The sequence below is a fragment of the Muscardinus avellanarius genome, assembly GCF_963383645.1.
Source record: "Muscardinus avellanarius genome assembly, chromosome: 13".
In the NCBI taxonomy this organism is placed as follows: domain Eukaryota; kingdom Metazoa; phylum Chordata; class Mammalia; order Rodentia; family Gliridae; genus Muscardinus; species Muscardinus avellanarius.
The window spans coordinates 1,178,843-1,201,867 of NC_137799.1; the positions used below are offsets into that span (position 1 = coordinate 1,178,843).

Sequence of the window (23,025 nt, forward strand, 5' to 3'; positions counted from 1 at the left end):
AGTGACCACTGACTGGCCGGCTTGCCAGGCTGGGGAATAGAATGGGGATGTGGTCCTAGGACTGCTGCCCTCTGGTGCCCACAGCTGGAATGATGGGCTAATTTCAGCTTCATTTGGGCTCACAGGGCAGGTGCCGGCTCTACAAAGCCCGGGACCGCAGTTTCTTCCTAGTAACCACTGCAGTGATCCCTCGGCTCTAGCCTGAGCCAGTCCCGCACAAAGTCTCAATTAACCCCACCCATCCCGCCGGGGGCCCAGCCTGGCTGAGCGCTGAGCGCCCTCCCCCAGTGCTGCAGGGGCTAGGGACAGTCAGCTGAGTCCAAGGCTGAGTCCCTTCATTCTGGGTGTGCCCCTGCCAGAAAAATGCCCCCGAAAAGCATTCCTGGGTTCTAAAGCCCCCTTCCATTTGCAGAATCCTCCTCTGACATGAACCACGGGGACTGAAACTCACCAAGCTGATGGGGCAGGCAAGAGGATGCCAGAGCACAGTTCCCACCGGCTTTGCGTACATGCACGTGGGCTCCCCTCCGCCAGCGTGTGCACGGCCCCAGAGCCAGGCCTAGTCTACAGGACCACGTGGGTGCTACTGCCCTCTCCCCCTGTGCTTGACTAGCACCGGGCCAGGAGGCTGCCGGGGGGGGGGGGGAGGGAGAGCTCCCACGGCCTCCCAGGAGAGGGCCCTCCCCACGCTGGCTCTGGAAGGCTCCATGGAAACCTGTGCTTCAGCCCCTGAGCCGAGGGCTGGGCTGGGTCCAGGCTCACACTCAGATATGGGTCATCAGCACCTCTGTGGTCCCCGAGCCTGGGGTGGCTGGGAGGGGTCAGAGGGTGGTGACAGCTCTCTCTTCCTTCCCCTGCCTCGCTTGCTCCGGGTAAGTGGGAGGAATGCGGGGAGGGCTGACTGCCCTCACCTGACAGACAGGACTGGAGGTGCATGGGCCTTTCAGGTCAGCTGTCCCAGGTGTGCAAGGGGCTTGCTGCCAGTAGGGCTGCTTTTGGGGGTCAGGGTCACTGAGCCCAGCCCACCGTGTCCTCATCCCAGCCTCCTGCCCACCCGTCGTCGGACCCCTCCTTCATCCTAAGGTCAAGGCCAGGCCAGAATCTGGGCTGGTGTGAGGCTCCGCCCCAGGGAGGTGGCAGTCAGCTCTGCCAGCAGCGGCCGTCAGGAGCTGGGCTCCGTGACACCCTCCCGGTGGGGATGGGGTGGGTGGACCGCTCCAAGACCCTGGGTGTTCTGGAGCTCTTGTGCTTGGCCGAGCAGCCCTCCCCACCCGGCAACCCTGACTTGGCCTGCCCTGGGGCAGCCATCTCGGGGCCCCAGCCTGGCTTGCTGCCTGGGGGTGGGGGATGCTCCCTCTTTTCAGGAAGCTTCTGCCCGTGACTGTGTGTGCCGGGCAACCCACCCTAGTATCTTACCTGGGCGTAGCTCTGCCAGATGAGCCAGGGTGGGCTGCACGACCCCAAACCGGCTCCACTGTGTCCCGGCTCTGCTGCGCCCGGCACCGGCAGAAGCTTCCAGGCAGCAGCGCTGATCCTGGCCTGTCTACTCAGTGCTGCCTCCAATGGCAGCTAAAGGAACAGCACTTAAAGGGGCCGCACCCGGTGGGGGCAGTGCATGCAGGGCCAGGGATCCAAGTGGTCTGTGCTGGCTCTGCTTTGGGGTAATGGGAGCTGAAGGGTGACACGCTCCTGCTGCACCCCCAGAGCACAGGCCTCGTGGTCCAAAGCCTGCAGGTCCAGCCAGCCCATCTCCTGGGCACCTGCTGGCACAGTTGGCAGCCTGGCAGGGCCTCAGAGCAGGCCCCTAGAGGAGCCCCAAGCCCCCAGGGTTAGGCCCAAGCAGGAGCAGATGGAAAACTCCCTGCCCCACCAGCCTCCTCCCAGGTGATGTCCACTGTGGAGCTGGAGAGGCCAACATGTCAGCAGGCATCTGGGACCAGATGGCCTGCTCAGCCTGGAATGGGGCCCATGGCCTGTCTTGGCCAGTGTGGCTGCCACTGCCCACTTCCTACTGGGAAGGTCTAACAAGCCACATGGTGATGTCCTCATGCCAGCCCAGCTCCTCTGAAAGGGCCCTGCTCCCGTGAGACCCAGGTCCTGCCCATCTCTTCCCAGGCCTGGGCAAGTTCATTTGATGTGGACCCATCCCACCCCATTTGATGTGGACCCATCCACGCCAGGGGGCCCTTGCTGTGGATGCAAGGGCATTCTCAAGGGTTTGTGATGTGGGCAGCCTGGCATCTCGCCCTAACGTCATCCCAGCATGTGCTGCTTGCTGGCCCCTGCAGGGTTCTCATGGAAACCTGGCTGTGGTGGGCGGGGCAGGGAACTGCTGGCTGCTGGGGGCTTGGGGACTCCAGGCAGCTGCCCAGGAGGCAGTCTGCCCTCGCAGGGCTGGGCCCCTGGCCTTGTGGGTACAGCACACCCAGAGCCAAGCTGGGGCTGTGGAAGGCTCTGGAAGCACTGCTGGGATGCCTTCCTAGAGGCCAGCTGCATCAGGACAAACAGGCCCTTTGGCTTTCTGGTACTCCTCCACTCCTGTCTTTGCTCCTCTCTGCAGCCTTGCAGGACACCTGGGCGCAGCGTGCACTGGGCTGGCCTCACCCCGGGCGGCTCAGGGAGCCGAGAATGAGACACACACGCAGTAGTAAAACTGAAGAGCTTTATGGTCAGTGGAGTGTCTGCGAGGGCGCCCAGCTGTAGCCGGGCTCACCTGCAGCCAGTGGCAGGCCGCAGTGCCCCTCTCCCAGGAGAGGCAGCGGTGCTCCTGCTGCTGACCAGAGGAGGCCCGACCACCCTGGGGTCAGGCGCTGCCCTGCACTGCGAGCTCCCTCCTGCACTTGGGCACTCATGAGCCTCGCGGCAGGAAGCAGAGCCGTCGGCATGCTGTGGCCCTGGAGAGCGTGGGAGGGCAGGCAGGGGCTGGGCGTCCAAGAGGCCGAGCGGCCCCACAGCCTGCCGCTGTAAGCAGGCCTTGCGGGGTCCCCCTCCTCGAACTGTCACTTCCCTGAGAAACGCTGAGGACTGGCTGCAGCCCTGCCCGAGGAGGGCACCACCTGCCAAGCCAGCTGCGGCCCTGCCGCCCCCCTGCAGAGCCCACAGCCCTGCTCCGGGCCTCCCACCACCCAGGCCTGGGACCTGGTGGCAGGGTGGTCCTGGGCTGTGTGCGGGCAGCCCGCCCCCCAGGACAGTCAGCTGCCCTCATGGGGGCCGGGGCTAGAGCTCTTCATAGTCCCCACCACCAGGGTGCCGGCCCCCGGGAGCCCCACCCCCCAGGAAGGCCTCCAGCTCCTCCTCGGCCCTGCGGGCCTTGCGAGGCGGCTTCTTGGTCCTCCTCCGCTCCTCCTTGAGCTCCTCCTTGTCCTTGCTCTTCCTGTGCTTGCTCTTCTTCTTCGCGGCCTTGTCTTCCTCCTGGGGAGGTGAGGAGGGCAGCAGTGACGGGCTGTGGGAGTGGAGCCCGCCCCAGGCGGCCAGGCCCAGCAGAGGGAGGGGCCGCACCTCTTTGCTCTTCTTCTTCTTCTTCTTCTTCTTCTCCTTGGAGGGGGCTCTGCCTTCTTTATCTGCACAGGAAAGACACCGCAGATCCTGCCCATGCCACCCGTGTGGACATGTCAGCCCAGATGCCCGATCCTGGTCAGGCCTGCCGACACGGCGGCCTGGGGTCTAAGTGCCACCCAACACGCCATGAAAAGGCGGGAGAGAAACTCCTTCCTCTCCATGTAGGGCTAAGGACTTGCTGGTACAGCCCGGGCTCGGGCTGCTGGGCAGGGGCCTAAAGCAGAGTGGGGGGCCGGGCCAGCCCAGCCCATGAGCCCCCAGCAGAGCTCCATGTGCTCCGGTTGCAGAACACAGCTCCGCCCACTGCAGGACAAATTCAGAATAGACCAGAGCTCTCAGCTCTGGCCGCTCAGCAGACCTATGCGGCCCCCAGCTGCCCAGCCTGGGCTACCTGCCAGACCAGGGTATTGGCAGAACTCTCAGACTCACAGCAGCCCCCAAATCGGGCGGGAAGATTTTTCCAGAGACCAACAAGCCGTTCGGCCCTGGCCTTGGACGGCCTTCAGCACCTGCTGGCTGGACAGCACTGGGCCACACCACAGATTTCAGGTTTGGCCATGTGTCTGCCTTGGTCCTGGCAATGCCAGGAGGTGCAAAAAGGCTTCAGTACTCTGGGGACCCGAGCCCTGCTGGCCTGGGACAAGGACAGGCCGGCGTGCACAGGCTCGGGCTGCCGTGAGTGCCCACCTTCCTCGCTGCTCTCCTTGGGGCCTGGCTCCGCCAGACCCAGCCCAAAGAGGTCCGTGTCGTCCTTCAGCCTAAAGGAGGGCACAGGAGGCTTGGGCAGCGGGGGAGGCTGGGCAGGGCTGGCATCCTCATCGGTCACATCCGAGAGGTCTTCTCTCACGGGGAACTCATCCTGGAGCAGAAAAGGCCAATGGGGCCGTGTCTCTCCCCCACCCCATGGGACCTCCCAAGCAAGGCGAGCAGCCAGGCCCCTGGTAGAACATGGGTCCCTCTGCAAGTCTGCCCCTCGGGGGCCGTCCTCACCACCTTGCGCTGTGTGTCTGACTCATCGGACTCGAAGTCAGGGTCATCCATGACAAAGGACAGCATCTGGGCAGCAATGGGCCCTTCAGTGTCGCTCTCTGAGGACGATGCCTGCTCGCCCTTCCTGTCCCCTGGTCCGCCAGAGGGGCGCTCGGCAGGGGGCTGGGTGCCGTTGGGCTTCTCTGGCCCTGGGCCGGCAGAAAGACCACCTGGCCGGGAGGCTGCGGTGGTTCGGGCCAGAGCGGTCTTCTGTGGCTGCGAAGCCTTTGTGGAGGACCTGCAAGAGGGGCCAGGCTCGGAGTCCGCTCTGGGGCGCCCTGCCCCACCCTGGCCAGGCCACAGGCCCCGCCTACCGCTTGGTGTCTGGCTCCACGCATTGCGGGGGAGCTAGGGCAGCCACTCTGGGCTGAGCTGCCACCCCCTCAGCTTCCTCCTCACTTGAGAGACTGATGTTTTTACTGGGGATGGGGTCTGAGGGGAGCAGGGGCTTGCCACGAGGCTGGTCTTCAAGATCCACATCGTCCTGGAACCCTGCCACCATTGGGTTCCCTCCAAGGGGCTCCCCGTCACTGCAAAGGGAGCAGGGTCATCAGAGGCCATGGGGTACCATGTTTCCGCTCCCCACCCTCACTGCCTGTGGGTTGTCCAGCCTGGGTGTGCGTTCAGGTGGGGAGGCCTTCCTGGGCAGGGAAGGGAAGAACAAGATGGCATCCGGTGGGGCAGCCAGTTGGAGCAGAGCTCAGCTCAGGGCAGGTGAGCCCTTGACCCGTCGGATGTGGTGTCACTAGGCAGGCAGAGGGGCGGCCAGAGGGGCGGGCACTGAGGTCAGCCCCAGGGAAAGGGGGTAGTGCAGCGCTCACTCTAGGGCGGGGGAGAAGGCAAGGCCCAGCTCCTCTTCCCCCCTCTAGCCCCTTGGCAGACTGGTGCCAAGCCTGAACATGACAAGAGCTGGGTGGTGGCCCAGGGCTGGCCTAGGCCTGTGCCCAGGTGCTCCTGCCTGACGGCCATCTGCTGAATGTCCTGCTGTCAGGACGAGGCACAGCCTGATGTCGGCCTTAGTCACCTGTGACCGGGACCTGTCCTCCTGCAGGGCCAGGCTGACTGCACCAACCACCCGGGGTGGCCGGGGTCCTGTGCTGGTCCTGTGAGACCCGGCCCACAGACTCCCCTGGTCCTTCGCCACAGCATGGCTTCGGTCCCTACAGCTGACTTCTGCCCAGCGAGCATCGACAAGGCCTGGTCCGTGCTCCTGGTGTCCCACAGACCAGGAGCAAGCAGGGCGTGATGAGGTTTGGCGGCACCAGCTGGCCCCTGCTCAGGACCACCAGCCCTGCCCAGTACCTGTCGCTGTCTTGCTGTGGGACCTCGGCTCCAACTCTCTTCTCCTGCCTGGGTGGCGCTGCATCTTCCAGGAAGCTGCGGTCAAGGCCGTCTTCAGGAACAAAATCCTCCACGTTCTGGACTCTTGCTGGGGTCTCTGAAGCTGGGGTCGGCTCTGTGGGCAGCAGACATGCATTTCTCCTCAGAGGCACCTGACTCCTCTGTGTGCCCCTGCCTCCTCCTGAGCTTGGCCACAGCCTCCCAGGAGGAAGAGGGCAGCCTGTCAGGGACAGCACAGACCACATTCCAGTCTGCAAGGCCCTCGGTCAGAGGTGCCGGGGAGCAGCCAGGAGTGCACCTCGTGAGGGCGGCTCCTGGGCTTACCTGGAGGAGAAGGAGCCGCGTCTGTAGCTGCTGAGCTCCCAAAGAGCCGCGAGATGATGCTGCGCCGCTGGGCTGGGGCTGGGGCTGGGGGAGGCGCCGGGGCCTCCAGGGAAGGTGCCGGGCTGGTGGACACAGGGACGCAGGCCGAGGGGGCGTGGGGGGGCAGCTGCGGGGCAGGCTGGGGAGTGCTGGGGCTGGAGCTCCCCGTGGGTATGGTGCTTGGAGGCACAATCGGTGACTGGGAGCCCGAGGATGGGCTCTGCCCATTGGCGGCCAGAGGGGATGCGTGGCCTCGGCTGCGTGCCTCCATCATCTCCAAGAAGCTGGGGAGGGGCAGAGGCAGAGGCAGGGTGAGGAGCCCTCCCACCGCGTCCTCCTGAGGAGCTCAAGGGCCTCCAGCTGTGCTATTCCCCAGGGCTGGGGCAGAACACTTGCAGCCTGGCCACTCAAGAGTCACGCAGCCCAGCACTAAGCCCTCCCAAAGCCAAGCTCCCTCCACCAGGGAGAGGTGGCAGCCACAGCCAGCTGAGGCCCTCAGGGCTAGGCCTGGGGCTGTCAGCGGTGCCCGAGGCCGCAGACCTGGTGGTCAGCAGGCATGGGTCATTCTGGACAAGGAGGTGGAGTGCGGACATCACACACAGACAGGACCCTGTCCAGATGCCTGCACCACTCCACGTCCAGGCCGCCCGCGTGTGCACTGGCTCTGCAGCGTGCAGGGCGCCTTGGCCACCACAGGGCATGTCTGCATGCAGCCCCAGGAGCCTGCGAGGGGCTGGGATATTCCTGGAAAGGGCAGCTCTGTTGACAGGTTTCCTTTTGGGGGAGGGGGGCACTGGGAATTAAACCCAGAGACGTCTACTTCTGAACTACAGGCCCCTAGCCCTACTTTATTTCTTATTTTGAAACAGAGTCTTGCTAAGTTGCTGAGGCTGGCCATGAACCCATGATCCTTCTGTCTTACCCTCCCAAGTACTGGGATTATAGGCATGTGCCACCATGCCTGGCTCCATTTACAGGTTTAATCTACTTGTTGCAGACATGTGCTTATCTGACTCTAAATATTTTATCATGCATTAATAATAAAAAAGCCTCAAGACAGGAACAAGCCTGCAAGTGGCAGCCCGGGCACCTGTCGGCCAGGGCCGGACCGGGCTGCTAAGGGATGGTGGCACGTCAAGTGGCAGCCCGGGCACCTGTCGGCCAGGGCCGGACCAGGCTGCTAAGGGATGGGGGCACGTCAAGTGGCAGCCCGGGGACCTGTCGGCAAGGGCTGGACCAGGCTGCTAAGGGATGGTGGCACGTCAAGTGGCAGCCCAGGCACCTGTCGGCAAGGGCCGGACCGGGCTAAGGGATGGTGGCACGTCAAGTGGCAGCCCGGGCACCTGTCGGCAAGGGCCGGACCGGGCTGCTAAGGGTGGCACGTCCCCAGGCTGCTCCCATGCAGAGCACTGCCAGTCTCGGCTGAAAGGCTTCTCAAGCTGCCTGGCTGACTCGAGGGCAGCACTCTGCCACGTCTCCTGGGGCACTGCCCAAAGCCTGTCACTTGCCCACATGTGTGCAGCCAGTCGCCCGGGGAGGCGCAGCCCCAGCTCACGTACATCCCATAGTTCTGGTCCTCAGTCTCCTGCTGCACGGACAACTCCTCCAGAGTGGCATCAATGTCCAGCTGGTTCGTCTCCAGCTGCCGGAGCAGCGTCTCTCTCTATAGAGGGAAGGTAAAGAGTGAGGCTCAGAGGGCAGAGCCACGCCATCCACAGTGGAGAAGCCCTTCTCTCTGCACTACATGGCTCTGGAGGGCTAAGAGGCCGACACAGCCGAAGGCTCGTCTCAGCAGCGGCACATCCCAGCCGTCCCTGAGCTCCCCACAGACGCAGCTTCGCCCGGCTCTGCCTGCACGCTGGCTCTGACAGCCACTTGGACACTGGGGTCAAGCACACGAGCAGCCCTGGAGGCCGAGGTAGCTTCTGGCCAGAAGGCTGTGCTAGCCATGGCCCGGTGGGACTGCAGCTCTCCAGGCCTGAAGACAAGCTGCACCTCGGCTGCTAGTCCACGTGGCTTAATACAGATGTGCGCTCAGCCCAGCAGCCACAGGAACTCCAGGCCACGAGTGCATGGTGCTGTGGAGTGGAGCAGGACTGTGTCCCTCCACCACAGAGGGCTGCTGGACAGGAGCCACTAGAGAAGGAAACAGGGTCCTGACATGGCGGTGGACACAGCCCAGACCCACGTGGGTGTTGATAGCACAGAGAAAGCTACACGGAAAAAGTGGGAGTAACTACAGACTAAGAGACCTGGAGTGTGCATGTCAGGCTGATGTCAAGCGGAAAGGATCCACGAGAAGGACGCGGAGCGAAACCGAGGACCCTGAGGGAGTAAATGGGCGTTCAGTGACAGGCAGGCGAGGCCTACACTACTTCACTTTCTGCAGCCTGGGAACTGAGCAAGGACGTTCTGCCGCCGAGCTGCATCACCAGCCCTTTCTACGCTTTATGTAGCGACGGGGCCTTGCGAAGTTACCGAGGCTGGCCTCAGATTTGCCGGCCTATTGCCTCTGCATCACCAGCAGCTGGGTTTACAGGTGTACCCCACTGTGCCAGGCTGAGGGCTCCACTTTTGAAATAAAAATGTGATTTACAAAAGAAACCTATAAGCCGGGCGTGGTGGCGCACACCTGTAACCCCAGCACTTGGGAGGCTGAGGCCGGAGGACTGCAGTTCCCGGCCAGCCTCAGCTACTGAGTGAGGCCCTCTGCAAATTAGTGAGACCCTGTTTCAAAGTAAAGAATTAAAAAAAAAAAAAAAGAAAAAAGAAAGAAACCTAGAGTTAAGAGTCACATGCTTAGGTTCTATTTAGCATATTGAATTATTTAAATAAGCCAGGTATGGTAGCACACACTTGTAATCCCAGGACTTGGGAGGCTGAGATAGGATTCCAAGTTCATGGCCATCCTCAGTAACTTAGTGAGGCCCTCTGCAAGTTAGTGAAATCCCGTTTCAAAATAAAAATCTGGGCATGGTGGCGCATACTTGTAATCCTAAATACTTGGAAGGCTTAGACAGAAGGATCCAGGTTCAAGGCTAGCCTCAGCTACTTAGTGAGGCCTTCCCAACTTAGTGAGACTATTTCAAAATAAAGAATAAGAGCCAGGCATGCTTATAATCCCAGCATTTGGGAGGCTGAGACAGGAGGATAGTGGTTCGGAAAGCCTTAACTACTTAGGCCCTCTGCAACTTAGCGAGACACTGTTTCAAAATAAACAATAAAAACTAGGGCTGGGGGTACAGCTTAGAGGTAAAATGCCCCTGGGTTCCATCCCCAGTAACACACACACACACACACACACACACACACACACACACACCCAAAAAATGGGCTGAGAGACTGTTTCAAAATAAAGAATAAAAACTAGGCCTGGGGATATAGCTTAGAGGTAAAATGCCCCTGGGTTCCATCCCCAGTAACACACACACACACACACACACACACACACACACACACACACACGGCCTGAGAGCCTGGGGATATAGCTTAGAGGTAAAATGCCCCTGGGTTCCATCCCCAGTAACACACACACACACACACACACACACACACACACGGCCTGAGAGCCAGGCATGGTGGTGCATGCTTGTAATCCCAGTATTTGGGAAGCTGAGACAGAAGGATCGCAGTTCATGGACAGCCTCAGCTACAGTGAGATCCTTTGCAACTCAGTGACACCCTGTTTCAAAATAAATAATAATAAAAGAAAATAATGCTGGGGGTATAGTGCAGAGGTAGAATGGTCCTGGGATCCATTCCCAGTTCCAGAAAAAAAATCTGGGGGTGTAGCCTAGAGATAGAATTCCCCTGGGTTCAATCCCCAGAACAACAACAACAACATAAACATAAACATAAAAAAAAAAATAAATAAGCTAGGGGTGGTGGCACACACTATTTTTTTTTTTTTTGGCGGCACTGAGAATGGATCCCAGGGGCATTCTACCTTCAAGCGATACCCCCAGCCCTATTTTTTATTCTTTATTTTGAAACAGGGTCTGAGATGCAAAGGACCTCACTAAGTAGCTGAGGCTGTCCCCGAACTGTGATGCTTCTGTTTCAGCCTCCCAAATGCTGGGATTACAAGTGTGCACCACTATGCCCGGCTTGGTGGCACATGCTTGAAATCCCAGTACTTGGAAGGCTGAGACAGAAGGATCAGAGGTTCACAGCAGCCTCAGCAACCTCATAAGGCCCTCTGCAACTTAGCAAGACTGTTTCAAAATAAAAAATAAAATCAGGCTGAGGGTGTATATCGGAGGTAGAATGCCCGAGTTCAACCCTCAGTACCATAAAAATAAATAAATAAAAATAAAACAGGGCTGGAAGTGTAGCTCAGAGGTAAAATGCCCCTAGTTTAACCCCAGCATTAAAAAAAATTTCTCATGAACTCTGGGTATTCTGGTGTTGAAAAGTATTAGGCTAGCCAGGCATGGTAACGTGTACTTGTCATCACAGTACTTGGTAGTCTGAGGCAGGAAGATGGCAAGTTTGCAGCCAGCCTCAACTACTTAGTAAGGCCTTATTTTATTTTTTTGGTGGTACTGGGGATGGAACCCTTCTACCTCCGAGCTACACTCCCAGACCTATTTTTTTGGATTTTATTTGTAAACAGGGTCTCTTAAACCAGGCTGGCTAGAACCTGTGCGATCCTCCTGTCTCTGCCTCCCAAGTGTGGGGATTACAAGGGTGCACCACCACGCTCAGTGTAAGGCCTTGTTTTATTTATTTATTATTTATTTATTTATTTATTTATTTTTTTTTTTTTGTGGGTCTGGGGGTGGAACCCAGGGGCATTTGACCTCCGAGCTACACCCCCTGCCCTATTTTTTATTCTTTATTTTGAAACCGGGTCTCACTGAGTTGTGGAGGGCCTCACTAAGTAGCTGAGGCTGTCCCCGAACCGCGATCCTCTGGTCTCAGCCTCCCGAATGCTGGGATTACAAGCGTGCGCCACCACGCCCGGCTTAAGGCCTTGTTTTAAAATGAAGAATAAAGGCCCAGCATGGTAGCGCACGCTTGTAATCCCAGTGCTTGGCAGGCTGAGACAGGAGGATCACACAGGTTTGAAGCCAACCTTAGCTACTGAGTGAGGCTCTCAGCAACTTAGTGAGGCCCTGTTTCCAAATAAAGTATAAAATAGGTCTGGGAGTATAGCTTGGGGGTATAAGGCTCCTGGGTTCCAGCCCCCAGTACCACAATAAAATAAAATAAATAAAAAATAGGGCTGAGGGTGTAGCTTGGAGATAAAATGCCCTGGGTTCAATCCCCAGTAACACACACACACACACACACACACACACACACACACACACACACACGGCATGTGACACCATGCATGGTTTAAAAGTCTTGATTTTTCAGAGGTATGCTTGCAATACTTTTGGACAAAACAAAGGAGCCTGGGCATTTCTTCCAGGACACTCTTGGCAGGCAGGAGGCCTGAAGGCATCCATTCCACGGCGAAGGTGCATGCGGCCTGCACCCTGCTCGGCCAGGTGCCTCTGGAGGCCAGTGGCCCGGCTTCAGAGTGGAGCAGCCAAGCAGGAACTGGGAGTACACGGGGAGGAAAGACCTCTACGTGGGCCTGTACCCAGAACCTTGCCGGTCCCCACCTTCCTCCCAATGATGGCTTCATGGGATGGCCTGCCTCCAACAGCCTCACGGCCCTCAAAAGAAAAAAGGCAAGGAAAGAGGGAAACCTCACTTTCTTAAGCAACTCTGACATCTCTCAGGAGAAAGGCTGCTGGTGAGGCCATGGTCCAGACCCAGAGGGCAGCTGGGCCTGCCCAGCTCTGCTCCTGCCCACTGGCACCTGCACTCCAGGCTCCTGACACAACCGTCCTGGCTGTGGGCGCTCTGTGCCTGTACGCAGCGCCCACAGGCCCCTTCCCGTCTACCACCCCCAAGCCAGAGAGACAGACAAGGCCTGCATGCCTCCAGGCACCTGAGTCCTAAGCTCAAGCTAGTGCTGTGAGTCCCCAGCACAGTGCTGTCTAGCAACCCGCGCCCTGCGGTAGAGACTGCAAGCACCCGCTCGCAGGGAGAGCCAGACGTGGTAGTGCACCACTACAATCTGAGTACGTAGGAGGCAGAACAGGACTGGAGATTCAAAGCCACTTGTGAGGCTCTCACAAGCCGGGCATGGTGACGTGCACTTGTAAACCCAGCATTTGGGAGGCTGAGACGGGAGGATTGTGGTTCACGGACAGCCTCACCTACTTAGTGAGGACCTCTGCAACTCAGAGACCATGTTTCAAGATAAAAAATAAAAAATGGGCAGGGGGCCCTGGGCCAGACTGTGAGTAGCATGCCAGACCCCTGGAGAAACTGGGCCCAGTATCCTGGGTCCCGGACAGGGGTCGCGTGGGGCACACCAGTTGGGGCCCAGGTTGCGGGACTCTGGGCCCCGGGCCAGACCGCGCGTAGCATGCCAAACCCCTGGAGAAACCGGGCCCCATACCCTGGGTCCTGGGCGGGGGTCGCGTGGGGCACGCCAGCCAGGGCCTGGGGTTGCGGGACTCTGGGCTCCAGGTGGAGTAGTGCGGAGCATGCTGAACCCATGGGGAAACCGACTGGGTCACAGTGCTACTGAGTGCCTGATCCTACTACCTCCTCAAACCACATATACTGTCTTCTCTTATTTAAAAAAAAAAAAAAAAAAAGGGAAAAGAAAAAGAAAAAGAAAGAGGAAAAATATCTGAGAGGAGTTAAGAAAGCCGTGGCGGATGCCAGGACACTGGAGATGCAGACAAAACTTTTCCAAATGCACTGGAACTTATGGAAAAATTCCCCATGAAGGAAGACTGCTGTTTCTCTATATTGTTAAGAATCTTGGACATCACCTGTAAAGAGAGAGTTTAGCGGAGACCAAGGAGAAAGGCAGTGTTAAAAGCGGTCTCTGTGATGGTGGTGGAGACTTGTATTCAGGAGAAGCAGAAATCGGATCCTACCAACCTTATTTTTTTTGGAGAAATTACACCAAATGTCGAATGCTACTGTCACGCATGCTTAGGAACACTGGACAATATTCAGAGTGGAAAAAGAGCTTGGGAAAGATTTGAAATGGTGGAGGCAGTGGCAATGGCAGTGGCCAGTACTCAGGGGAGGCAGAGATCTGATGCATTACACCTGGAACCTTTGAAATAATAACCCCAGAGGCAGAATGTTACCACCACGCACCCTCGAGAACGTGGGACAAATGGCTGGGCGAAGAGGGTGCTCGGATTGGAGCCTGCCGAGGGGTGAGGCCGGTGACGGACACAGCAAAGCTGGGATTGGAGCCTGCCGTGAGGCAAGGCCGGTGCTGGGGCCAGTGAGGCCAGGATCGGAGCCTGCCGTGAGGCAAGGCCGGTGCTGGGGCCAGTGAGGCCAGGATCAGAGCCTGCCGTGAGGCAAGGCCGGTGCTGGGGCCTATGAGGCCAGGATCAGAGCCTGCTGAGGGGTTAGGCTGGTGCCGGGGCCAGCAAGGCCGGGATCAGAGCCTGCCATAAGGGAAGGCCGGTGCTGGAGCTTCGAGACAGAGATCGGAGCCTGCTGAGGGGTTAGGCCGGTGCCGGGGCCAATGGTCGACATTGGAGCCTGCTGTGAGGCAAGGCCACTACAGGGGCCTCCGAGGCCGAGATTGGAGCCTGCCGAGGGGTTAGGCTGATGCTGGGGCCAGTGAGGCTGGGATCGGAGCCTGCCGTGAGGCAAGGCCGGTGCTGGGGCCTTCAAGGCCGGGATCGGAGCCTGCAGAGGAGTTAGCCTGGTGCCAGGGCCAGCAAGGCCAGGATCGGAGCTCACCGTGAGGAAAAGCCGGTGCTGGGGCCTCCAAGGCCGGGATTGAAGCCTGCAGAGGGGTTAGACCGGTGCTGGGGCCAGCGAGGCCGGCATTGGAGCCTGCTGTGAGGCAAGGCCGGTGGCTGGATGAGGGCTAATTGGATGATGTGTGCTTGTATATCCTCTCAAGTCTTGTACTCCAATGTGATATATGACTACAATGCACCAAAAAAAAAAAAAAAAAAAATGGGCAGGGGGTGTAGCTTGGAGGTCAAATGCCTCTAGGTTCCATCCCCAGACCGCCCCCCCCCAAAAAAAAAGAGGCTCTCACAACTCTGTGAGTCCCTGTTTGCAAATAAAAAATAAAATAGAGCTGGGGTGTAGTTCAACCAGCACCACAAAAACAAAAACTCCTCTCCTCCCATGACAAGGCACACATACACACATACAAAGAATCAAGAAGAGGACTTCGCCTCTGCAGCCGTCCTTCCTTATTTCCTTTTTTTCTTTTGTGGTATTAGGAATTGAACCCAGGGGCTTTCTGAGCTACACCCCCATCCTGCTTTTTATTTATTTATTTTTTGGTGGCACTCGGGCTTTCTACCTTAGGGCTATATTCCCAGACCTATTTTATATTTTTATTTGGAAACAGGGTCTCACTAAGTTGCTGAGAGCCTCACTAAGTAGCTGAGGCTGGCTTCGAACCTGTGAGATCCTCCTGTCTCAGCCTCCCAAGCGCAGGGATTACACGCGTGCGCCACCTTGCCCAGCTATTCTTTACTTTGAAGCAGGGCCTCACTAAGTTGCAGAGGGCCTCACTAAGTAGCTGAGGCTGGCCATGAACCTGGATCCTCCCGTTTCAGCCTCCCAAATGCGTGCACCACCACGCCCAGCATGCAGTCTTTTTTTCTGTGTGTGTGGTACTGGGGATGGAACTCAGGGGCCTTTTTTTTTACCTTAGGGATACACCCCCAGACCTATTTTGTATTTTATTCGAAAACAGGGTCTAAGTTCTTAGTGGTCTGAGAGCCTCACTAGTCTAGCTGAGGCTGGCTTCGAACCTGTGATCCTCCTGTCTCAGCCTCTCAAGTACTGGGATTACAATTGTGTGCCGCCACGATCGGCCTGCAGTCTCTTATTCAATCCCCACACCAACTAGTTATGAGAACATCCGCTGGACCCAAGCGAGGGACAGTGTACAAGACATTTTTCCAGGCCTACGATGGCCAAGGCCACAGACCCAAAGAGCAGGGGTGATGCTCACGCAGGATGGGGTCCTGTGGGGATACTGGCCATGGAAGGACGAGACTGGTGCTGGTTCCTGGACTTTGATACAAGCACCGTGGAAACAGAAGAGGCTGACGGGGAGAAATGAGTGAAGGGTGACGGAGCTTCCACACCACCTCTGTGACCTCCAATCCAGAAGGCTGAGCGCCCCTTGCTGAAAAGCGGAGCAGGGCAGCGTTGGGGCGGCACGGGGCACTCTTGCAAGGCGCGAGCCTGCTTTCTCACAGCGGGGCAGCCCGCAGCCCTGCTCTTCACAAGACAGCAGTCCTCCAGAGCGGTACAGCTGGCATGCCACCCCGCCCCAGACAGCCCAGCAGAGGTGGGGATGGGCCCCAGGCAACCCTGCCGTGTGTCCCAGCTCCACCCCGGGATCCTGGCTGGTGGCCTTCTGGGGCTTGGGAGGCCGCCCACTGCTGCGTGGAGCCCAGAGAAGAGCATGTCTGCTGCCCGCCCATCCAGGAGGACTCACCTGCAGCTGCAGAAACGGGATGTTGAAGAACTTATGCAAGTACTTCAGGCCAAAGCTGTTCTTCATGGAAGACTCCGCATAGCGGAAGTAGGAGGAGCCCGGAGGCCTATTTTCAGGAGAAAGACGTCAAAGAAAGGCCCTTGGTGGGCAGTGTGGCCGCCCATCCTCCTGGCCTCCAGCACGTGGCAGAGCTGAGCGACTCCTAGGTGGTCTGGGGAACTGGACAAGATGGAGGCCGTCCCCGTGGTCCTGGCACCTCTCACAGCACTGTTATCCCATGGAGCCCTGAGCCTTGGACCCCACAGGGCTTCCGTCTGCCTCCCTCATCCAGGGCCCAGACTTCCCAAGGCAGGACAGCCTCACTGTCTCCAAGACAGGCCAGGACACGCCCCGGCTTCTGCAGCGTCTGAGGGCCCGCCGGTCCTTCCCCGGAGCCACCGGAGCACCGCGCAGGCCCTGTGGGAACAGGGCTGGGCACCCACCTGTCCAGGTGGTCAATGAAGTCGCGCACATCGTCGGGGAGGATGACTCGGTGCTCGCCCATGTCGCGGTAGTTGCCCAGCACGCACACCGGCACGTGGGTCGGCACTTTGGGAAGCTCACGGAGGACATAGTTGAAGGTCCTTTGGGAGAGGCATCTTAGCCTCAGTCACACCGGCACGAGGAGGGAGCTGCATGCACCGGGCCCACCTTTCACGTCTACGAGCGTGCACCACAGGCTGAGCCTAAGGACTGCGGGCACTGCAGCCCACCACCTCCTCCCTATAGGGCACACATGTCCTCGCACCCTGAGCCTGGGCGCGCCACATCCACGTCCCTACAAAACGCCTGCCTACAGTGCTGCTGTCCCCAGCGTCTTCCTGAGCTGAACACACCCTGGGGTGCTGTGCCCCTCAGCCTCTGCTGTGAACCAGCCGGGCTGCAGCTGGTCTTTTCCCATGCACTGGGCTCGCACGCACCACTGCTCAGGTGTCCCTGCCACTGGTAGTGGCTACATCGGCCCAGACTGGTCACGAGGACCCGCAGGCCCAGCCCACACCCGAGCCAGGGGCACGCTGAGCACCCCGCCTGTAGAGGCCAGTGCTCTCACTGTGGGGAGGTGTCCTCAAATAGAAGCAGCGTGCTATGTAGGCAGTGGAGTAAGGCCCCGGCATGCACATGCAGCATCTGCAGGGAGACCTCCGAGGACCCATCAGAAGCTGTGACAGTCTCTAGATGAGCATGGAGCACGTGTGGTGAACAGAGGGAGCCGGGGACAGAGCTCAGTGGCAGAGCCCGACTCAGTATGTGTGACAATCCAGGTTCAATCTTAAGTACTACAGAGCACAATTCTGAAGAGGAGCACGGGCTGTTGTCAGGCAGGCTTTCCTTTGGCAGTCTAACTCGTTTTCTGGTACAGGAGATTAGACCCAAGGAAGGGCTTCATGCATTCTCGGCAAATGCTCTAACACGGAGCTAACGCCCCAGTCCTTTTTGAGACAGGATCTCACTTGTGCCTTGAACTTGTCATCCTCCTGCTTCAGCCTCCCACAGTAGCTGGGATTACAGGTGTGTACCACTATATCTGGCTTCTTTTCGCTTTTGTGTGTGTGTGTGTGTGTGGTACTGGGGATGGAACCCAGGGGGATTCTACACCCCCAGCCCTATTTTATTTACATTTTGAGACAGGGTCTTGCTAAGGTGAGGAGAATCTCACTACTTGTTGAGGCTGACCATGAACCTGTGACTCTGCAACCCTCCTATCTCAGCTGCCCAAGTACTGGGATTATAAGTACTGTTAAAAAAAAAAAAAAAAAAAAAAAAATATATATATATATATATATATATATATCCAGCTTCCTTTGGCATTTTTTTAGTTTTTGGGGCTGGGATGTAGCTCAGTGGCAAAGTGTGGCACTCTGGGTTCAATCCCAGGTTCCCAAAAGACTCTAAAAACAAAAGTTTAGTCTTTGGTGTCTGCAGAGCAGGTAAGACAGCGAGGCTGGCTGAGCCGGCACCTGGGAGCCATCTCAACTGTGAGCACCACCGCTGGCGGCAAGGGGCCTGGCCTCAGCTGCTGTGCCTCAGCGGCTCCGGGACACCTCGGTGTCCTCGAAGATGGGTGGAGGCCAAGGCGGGTCCTGGCGGGCTCTCCTGCCCTGCTGCGTCTGTGTGCCTGTGCCCGCCATTCCCTCACTCCTCCTGTCTGCTGTCCTACATCTTGGTGTGTCCTCCTCCACGCCACTGAGTGGGAAGGTCTTGGGAGACCCTAACACAAGGGCCACTTGATTCTGTCAAGTTCTGGATGGTGTCTTCAGGACTGTGGGGACTTGGGAAGGACACACCCTTGGTCACTGGCCTGAAGCACACACGTGAGCCCACCCCACAGCCAGACCCAAGTCTTCCAAGCTGGGGCTTCTGGCTGTGTACCATCAGACACTGGCCCGTGAGGTCCTGTGGTGCTGAAAGCCAGAGGAGTCACGAGTGATCGCACACGCCTGTAATCCCAGTACTTGGGAGGCTAAGACAGGAGGATCTCATGTTTGAGGCCAGCCTTAGCAATTTAATGAGGCCTTCTGCAGCTTAGTAAAAGCCTGTTTCAAAATAAAAAAATGAGAGAGATGGGGTATAGCTCAGAGGTAAAATCCCCCTGGGTTCAATTCCTAGAGAGAGAGAGAGAGAGAGAGAGAGAGAGAGAGAGAGGGAGAGAGAGAGAGAGAGAGAGACACACACACACACACACACGCGCACACACACACGCCAGGGGAGCCGTCCCCTCTCACCACTGCTTGGTGATGTCAAACATCATGACCACCCCATTGCAGTTCTTGTACACGTCCAGGAACTCAGCATCCAGGGCCATCTCGGACTCCGCCTGGGAACAGCGGGGAACAGCTGTAAGTCTGTGTCCCAGGCCATGTCCCCCATGTGGACCTTTAGTCACCTGGAAAAGGCCAACTGGGACTTTTCTAATCTAGAAAGACAACAGCCATTTCACTTAGGAGAAAACAGAGACAAGACTGCTTGTTTTTAGGGCCGGGCAAACACAAGCCAGCTGGCGCCCGACTGCAGTAGGACGCCTGCCTGGTCGGTCCCAAGGACCAGCCGCCGCCGCCGCCCCAGGCTCACGAGTGTGGAGCAGTTGGGAGCCCTGCAGGGCGCTCCAGAACTCCCTGGAGCACAGGAACTGGGGCAGGGCGGGGGCGCGTGGCCTTCACCTTCCTGCCCTGAGAAGAGGGAAGAGACGCTCTGCAGACAGGGAGCCAGGGCGACGCTGGGGAGGCAGGGACCAGAGCACGTGCACTCCCTGCTGCTCCTAGGGGTGGCCTGGCCGCCAACACCTGGGGGGCTGCCGTGGTGAGCTTGGAAAGGCCACTGACCGCTTGGCTCATTCACACAACTCGGTCCGCCCAACGCGACGTCTGCCCAGAGGCAAGGCAGGCACCTCTGCCCTGGGGAGCGTGGGGCTGTGCGCAGCTGGGGCAGGCAGGGGGTCTGAAGGGCTGGGGTAGTCCTAGGTCCCGGGGTGCCAGGCGGCTGGGCCTGGGAACACGCCGCAGACCAGCTGGACGATGCAGCTCACCTCCTGGGGGTCGTTCTCCGTCTTCAGGCCGTCACCTCGCTTCTTGCATTTTCCTTATTGAACAACAAGTAAAAATTATGTAGAATGCCCGCGTTCAGTCTGCAGTATCACCGCCCCGCAAATAAAATTGTGGGGTGGCACACTAGGGAAAGCTGCCTCGGCGGCGACCCAGAGGCTGCCCGGTCACTCAGCCTTAGAGGGGAAAACAGGAGCCGGCGCTGCAAGGCCAACCGGAGCAGCTGGGCGGAAGCAGAGCGCCCGGATGAAGGCTAGGCTTGAGCCCTGTGGGCCAGGCCTGCCGCCAAGGGAAGCAGGCCCTCCTGATGACTCCGCCTTGTACTTCACGGCCAAATCCAGGGCAGGAAGGGCCCAGGTGGCACGGTGTGAGGTAAGGGCCCTAGAGCCAGAGTGACCAGAGCGGGAGCTTCGAAACAATCTTTTCTCTTTTGGTATCAGAAGCACTCTGCATCCCCGGCTCCTTCCCCCTTTTCTAAACTTTGCAACAGTCTTGCTAAGTTGCTAGGGCTGGCCTCGACCCTGCAATCCTCCTGTCTCAGCCTCCCAAGTACTGGGATTACCGACACGTGCCACCACACACGGCTGAAACAGTCCTCCTTGGACAGCCAGACTTCAGACACCAGTGCTCTTGAAAAGGAGAGGAAGGTCTAGGACGTGGCCTGGCTCGGCCTGGCTGAAGCGTGGGCCGGGATGCTGACCCCATGAGGGCCAGCTCAGCCTGGGTGCTGGCCTTCATAGCAAGCCTTTCCCAGCAGGCTGACGCCTTGTTCTGTGGGCTCCAGGGTAATAATGAGTTGGATTCCACTGCTCTTTCTCCCTTTGGCCCTAGAATGTTTGAGTGGGCTGGGGTGCTGCTCACCACCCAGGGACTCCAGGGCAGATAGAAGCCCCTTAAACAAACTGGGGCTCACTTCTGTAGAGTGCCAACCTCCACCTAATTCCCAAGATGCTCTGGTCCACCTGGGAGTCAGCCCCAACCTTGGTCCAGCTCAGCAGGTCTGGCCTGACCTCTCTAGCCTTCCACGCTGGAGACCAGGCCTCACCCCTCACAGAGCATGGGCAGCGCCAATCGGCCAGTGGGCCTGTTCCTGTAACCAGCACACCCTGGGGAGCTGCTACCAGGTGGCTCTGGGAGTACTTCTGGGGCAGGCGGGCAGGGCTGGACACGAACCTGGGCTTGGCTGGTGGAACAGGAGGCCAAGGAGGTAAGAAGCTCTGGGCTGCTCCCCTCACCCTCTCCTCCAGAAACGTCTCGATACCTACCCACAAGCTCTGCCTCCTAAACTTGAGCAGACATGCCTGCCTTCTCCCTTCAGAACTGACTGTTGGCCCTCAAACCCTTGGCCACCACCTTAACCACTCTCACACCTGAAGGCCCTCTACTGCAGGACAAGGCGCCTCCCTTCCTGATGAAAGGTGAGCTGGCATCTCAAGGCTGCAAGGACGCCGGGCGCCTGCCTGCGTGGGACCCTTCCTCCTGTAGTCCAGCCTGGTTCTGACTGAGTGAGGCTTGCCAGGGAGATGCCAGCAGGCAGGTGTGGGGGCACGGGGGTCCTGGGGACCCCCCAGCCTGTCACCAGACAGGATGCTTGAGCCTACCCTGGTAGGAGGAAGAGGGTCTCTGGGCTCTGCAGGGGAGGTGTCGGCCTCTGCCCCAAGGCCCCTCGAGCCAGCGAGACACAGCATGCCTCCTAGAAGGGTCCTGAGCAGAGGGGTGACGCCACACTGCAACACGGACCCCTGCGGCATGCAAACCCGATGCTGACCCCACTCTGGGAAACCCTGTCTGCGCTCCCTGTGGGGCGAGCAGACCTGGACCACAGCTGAGCGAGGGCTTGGAAGTCACTGTCGGAGGCTGTGGCCCTTCCATGTGGGCAGCCACAGGTGCCTCCTGGAGGGGCAGGACAAGGTCGGGTCAGGCTGCAGGCGAACATAACTCATGCCCTCAAAGCAGGGACAGCAACAGGGCCTGGGCCGCGAGCCACCTTCCAAGTGCTCCAGAGACACGTGCGCGGGCATGCGAATGTCAGAGGGAAGCAGAGGTGGGCACAGGCCAGCAGGACGGCCCCCGCAGCCTGTCCTGCAGCCACAGGCAGTGCTTGCCAGGACCCCTGGGTGGTAGTCTCAACTCGCCAGGGCCTACTCAGCCCAAGCGCACCCCAGCGAGCGCAGCGGAGGCGCGGAGCACGCACAGCCTGCACAGAGGCACAGCCCGAGGATGCATGCCCTCCTTCCCTCCCTCCCTCCCTCCCTCCCTCCCTCCCTCCCTCCCTCCCTCCCTCCCAGCGAGCCTCACAACGGGAGGACACAGGGTAGCCATGCAGTGAGGCCAGAGCAAGTGTCTACTAGGTCAGAAGTGTGGCAGGCCACACCTTGCACATGCATTTCTGGCAGTGGGGAGGGCTGTAAGCTTTCACCTGAGGGTCCCAGAGGAGGAACTTGTGACCTGACATGCAACAGGATGCGATCAGTCATGAGGGCAGTTGGGGTCCTGCTGTCCCCACCCCGCAGGGAGGCCTAGCTTGGGGAGGATCTGAGGGCACAGGACTTTAACCCCCGGCACTGCAGCAAACTCCTTTGTTGCTTAGGTGGCTGCAGCACTCATCCTGAGCACAAGTTAACTTCTCAGCCAGAGTGGGGCTGTGGGCCCAGGCGGTGTCCAACTCCGGCCGCCTCCCCGTTCCTCAGTACTCCACCTCTGCCTGGTGTCCACCTCCGAGGGACAGCTGGGCACAGCCTGCTGGCCCCATGTGGACTGCAGACACAACACAACATCACAGAACTCGTGCCCCATAAAACTCCTGAGGGAGAGCTGTCTGGATAAGGTCCTGGTCCTAACGACAAGGGCCCGGGGGCCAGTCTCTCTGCTCCTGAGTCACAGGGCTGCCCCCGTGCTGTGGACTGGATGTGTGTCTTCCATCTGAATAACCAGGGCCACCCCAGGCTAGCTGTGGTCGGATAAGAGCCACGGGGGGTCTGCTGGTAAAAATCCGTTTTCTGTGCTAGGGTCCCCTGGTCACAGGCAGACAGCTAGGCATCAGGCCTTTGCCTGGTCAAACAGGCATCCCTCAGAAGGCACCCCACGAGCCCCACGCCAGCACCCCTTCACTTCTGCAGGGTGGGGCTGCCAGCTGATCAGAACCTGGAGCCCCAGTGTAGCTGGGGTGCTCACGACGGTTGGCGGGGTGGGCTTGCCACAGGAGCCGTGAAGCAAGAGGCTCCTGAAACAGTGCCCAGGTGGGCACAGAGCAGCAGCATCTGCTCTCAATGGTCAGCCACTGGGTGAGTACTGATGCCCAAAGCAGCAGAGTGTGTGGCACCCACGGGCCCGCCCGCACATCCGTCCTTCCACCAGGTGCAGGAGGGACTGACCAGAGCCGCAGCCGGGCCTCAAAGGGCCCCTGGTTCTGGTGCCGCCGGTGCCCATGCATGTCTCAGGCCCACACCTGGCTGTGTGACAGGGCGGAAGAGGCCCTAAGTGGGCACAAACCTGAGGCCTGGCACAAGGATGAGCAGATGTGGAGGGAGAGGAGGGAAGCCTCGACGCAGTGATCAGAGCAGTAAAAGGAGAGGAAGAAAGACCTTACCTTTGTCGACGACGTCCCACACCTCAACTTTCACCACGTCGTCAGTGGCT

At 58.9% G+C, this 23,025-nt stretch overlaps 1 protein-coding gene across 1 annotated transcript in view; it reads right to left on the reverse strand.

The window, feature by feature from the left end:
- Window positions 1-3,216: 3,216 nt before the first annotated feature.
- RABL6 (RAB, member RAS oncogene family like 6) overlaps window positions 3,217-23,025 on the reverse strand; it is a gene marked incomplete at both ends in the record, with an annotated part of 31,279 nt that continues 11,470 nt past the window's right edge. The window contains 13 exons of the mRNA XM_080709343.1: window positions 3,217-3,411; window positions 3,499-3,560; window positions 4,246-4,417; window positions 4,549-4,825; window positions 4,902-5,117; window positions 5,890-6,043; window positions 6,253-6,575; window positions 7,851-7,954; window positions 15,809-15,914; window positions 16,291-16,431; window positions 18,571-18,662; window positions 19,371-19,423; window positions 22,976-23,023. Coding sequence (XP_080565469.1) covers window positions 3,217-3,411; window positions 3,499-3,560; window positions 4,246-4,417; window positions 4,549-4,825; window positions 4,902-5,117; window positions 5,890-6,043; window positions 6,253-6,575; window positions 7,851-7,954; window positions 15,809-15,914; window positions 16,291-16,431; window positions 18,571-18,662; window positions 19,371-19,423; window positions 22,976-23,023 — 1,943 coding nt within the window. The remainder of the gene's footprint in view (window positions 3,412-3,498; window positions 3,561-4,245; window positions 4,418-4,548; window positions 4,826-4,901; window positions 5,118-5,889; window positions 6,044-6,252; window positions 6,576-7,850; window positions 7,955-15,808; window positions 15,915-16,290; window positions 16,432-18,570; window positions 18,663-19,370; window positions 19,424-22,975; window positions 23,024-23,025) is intronic.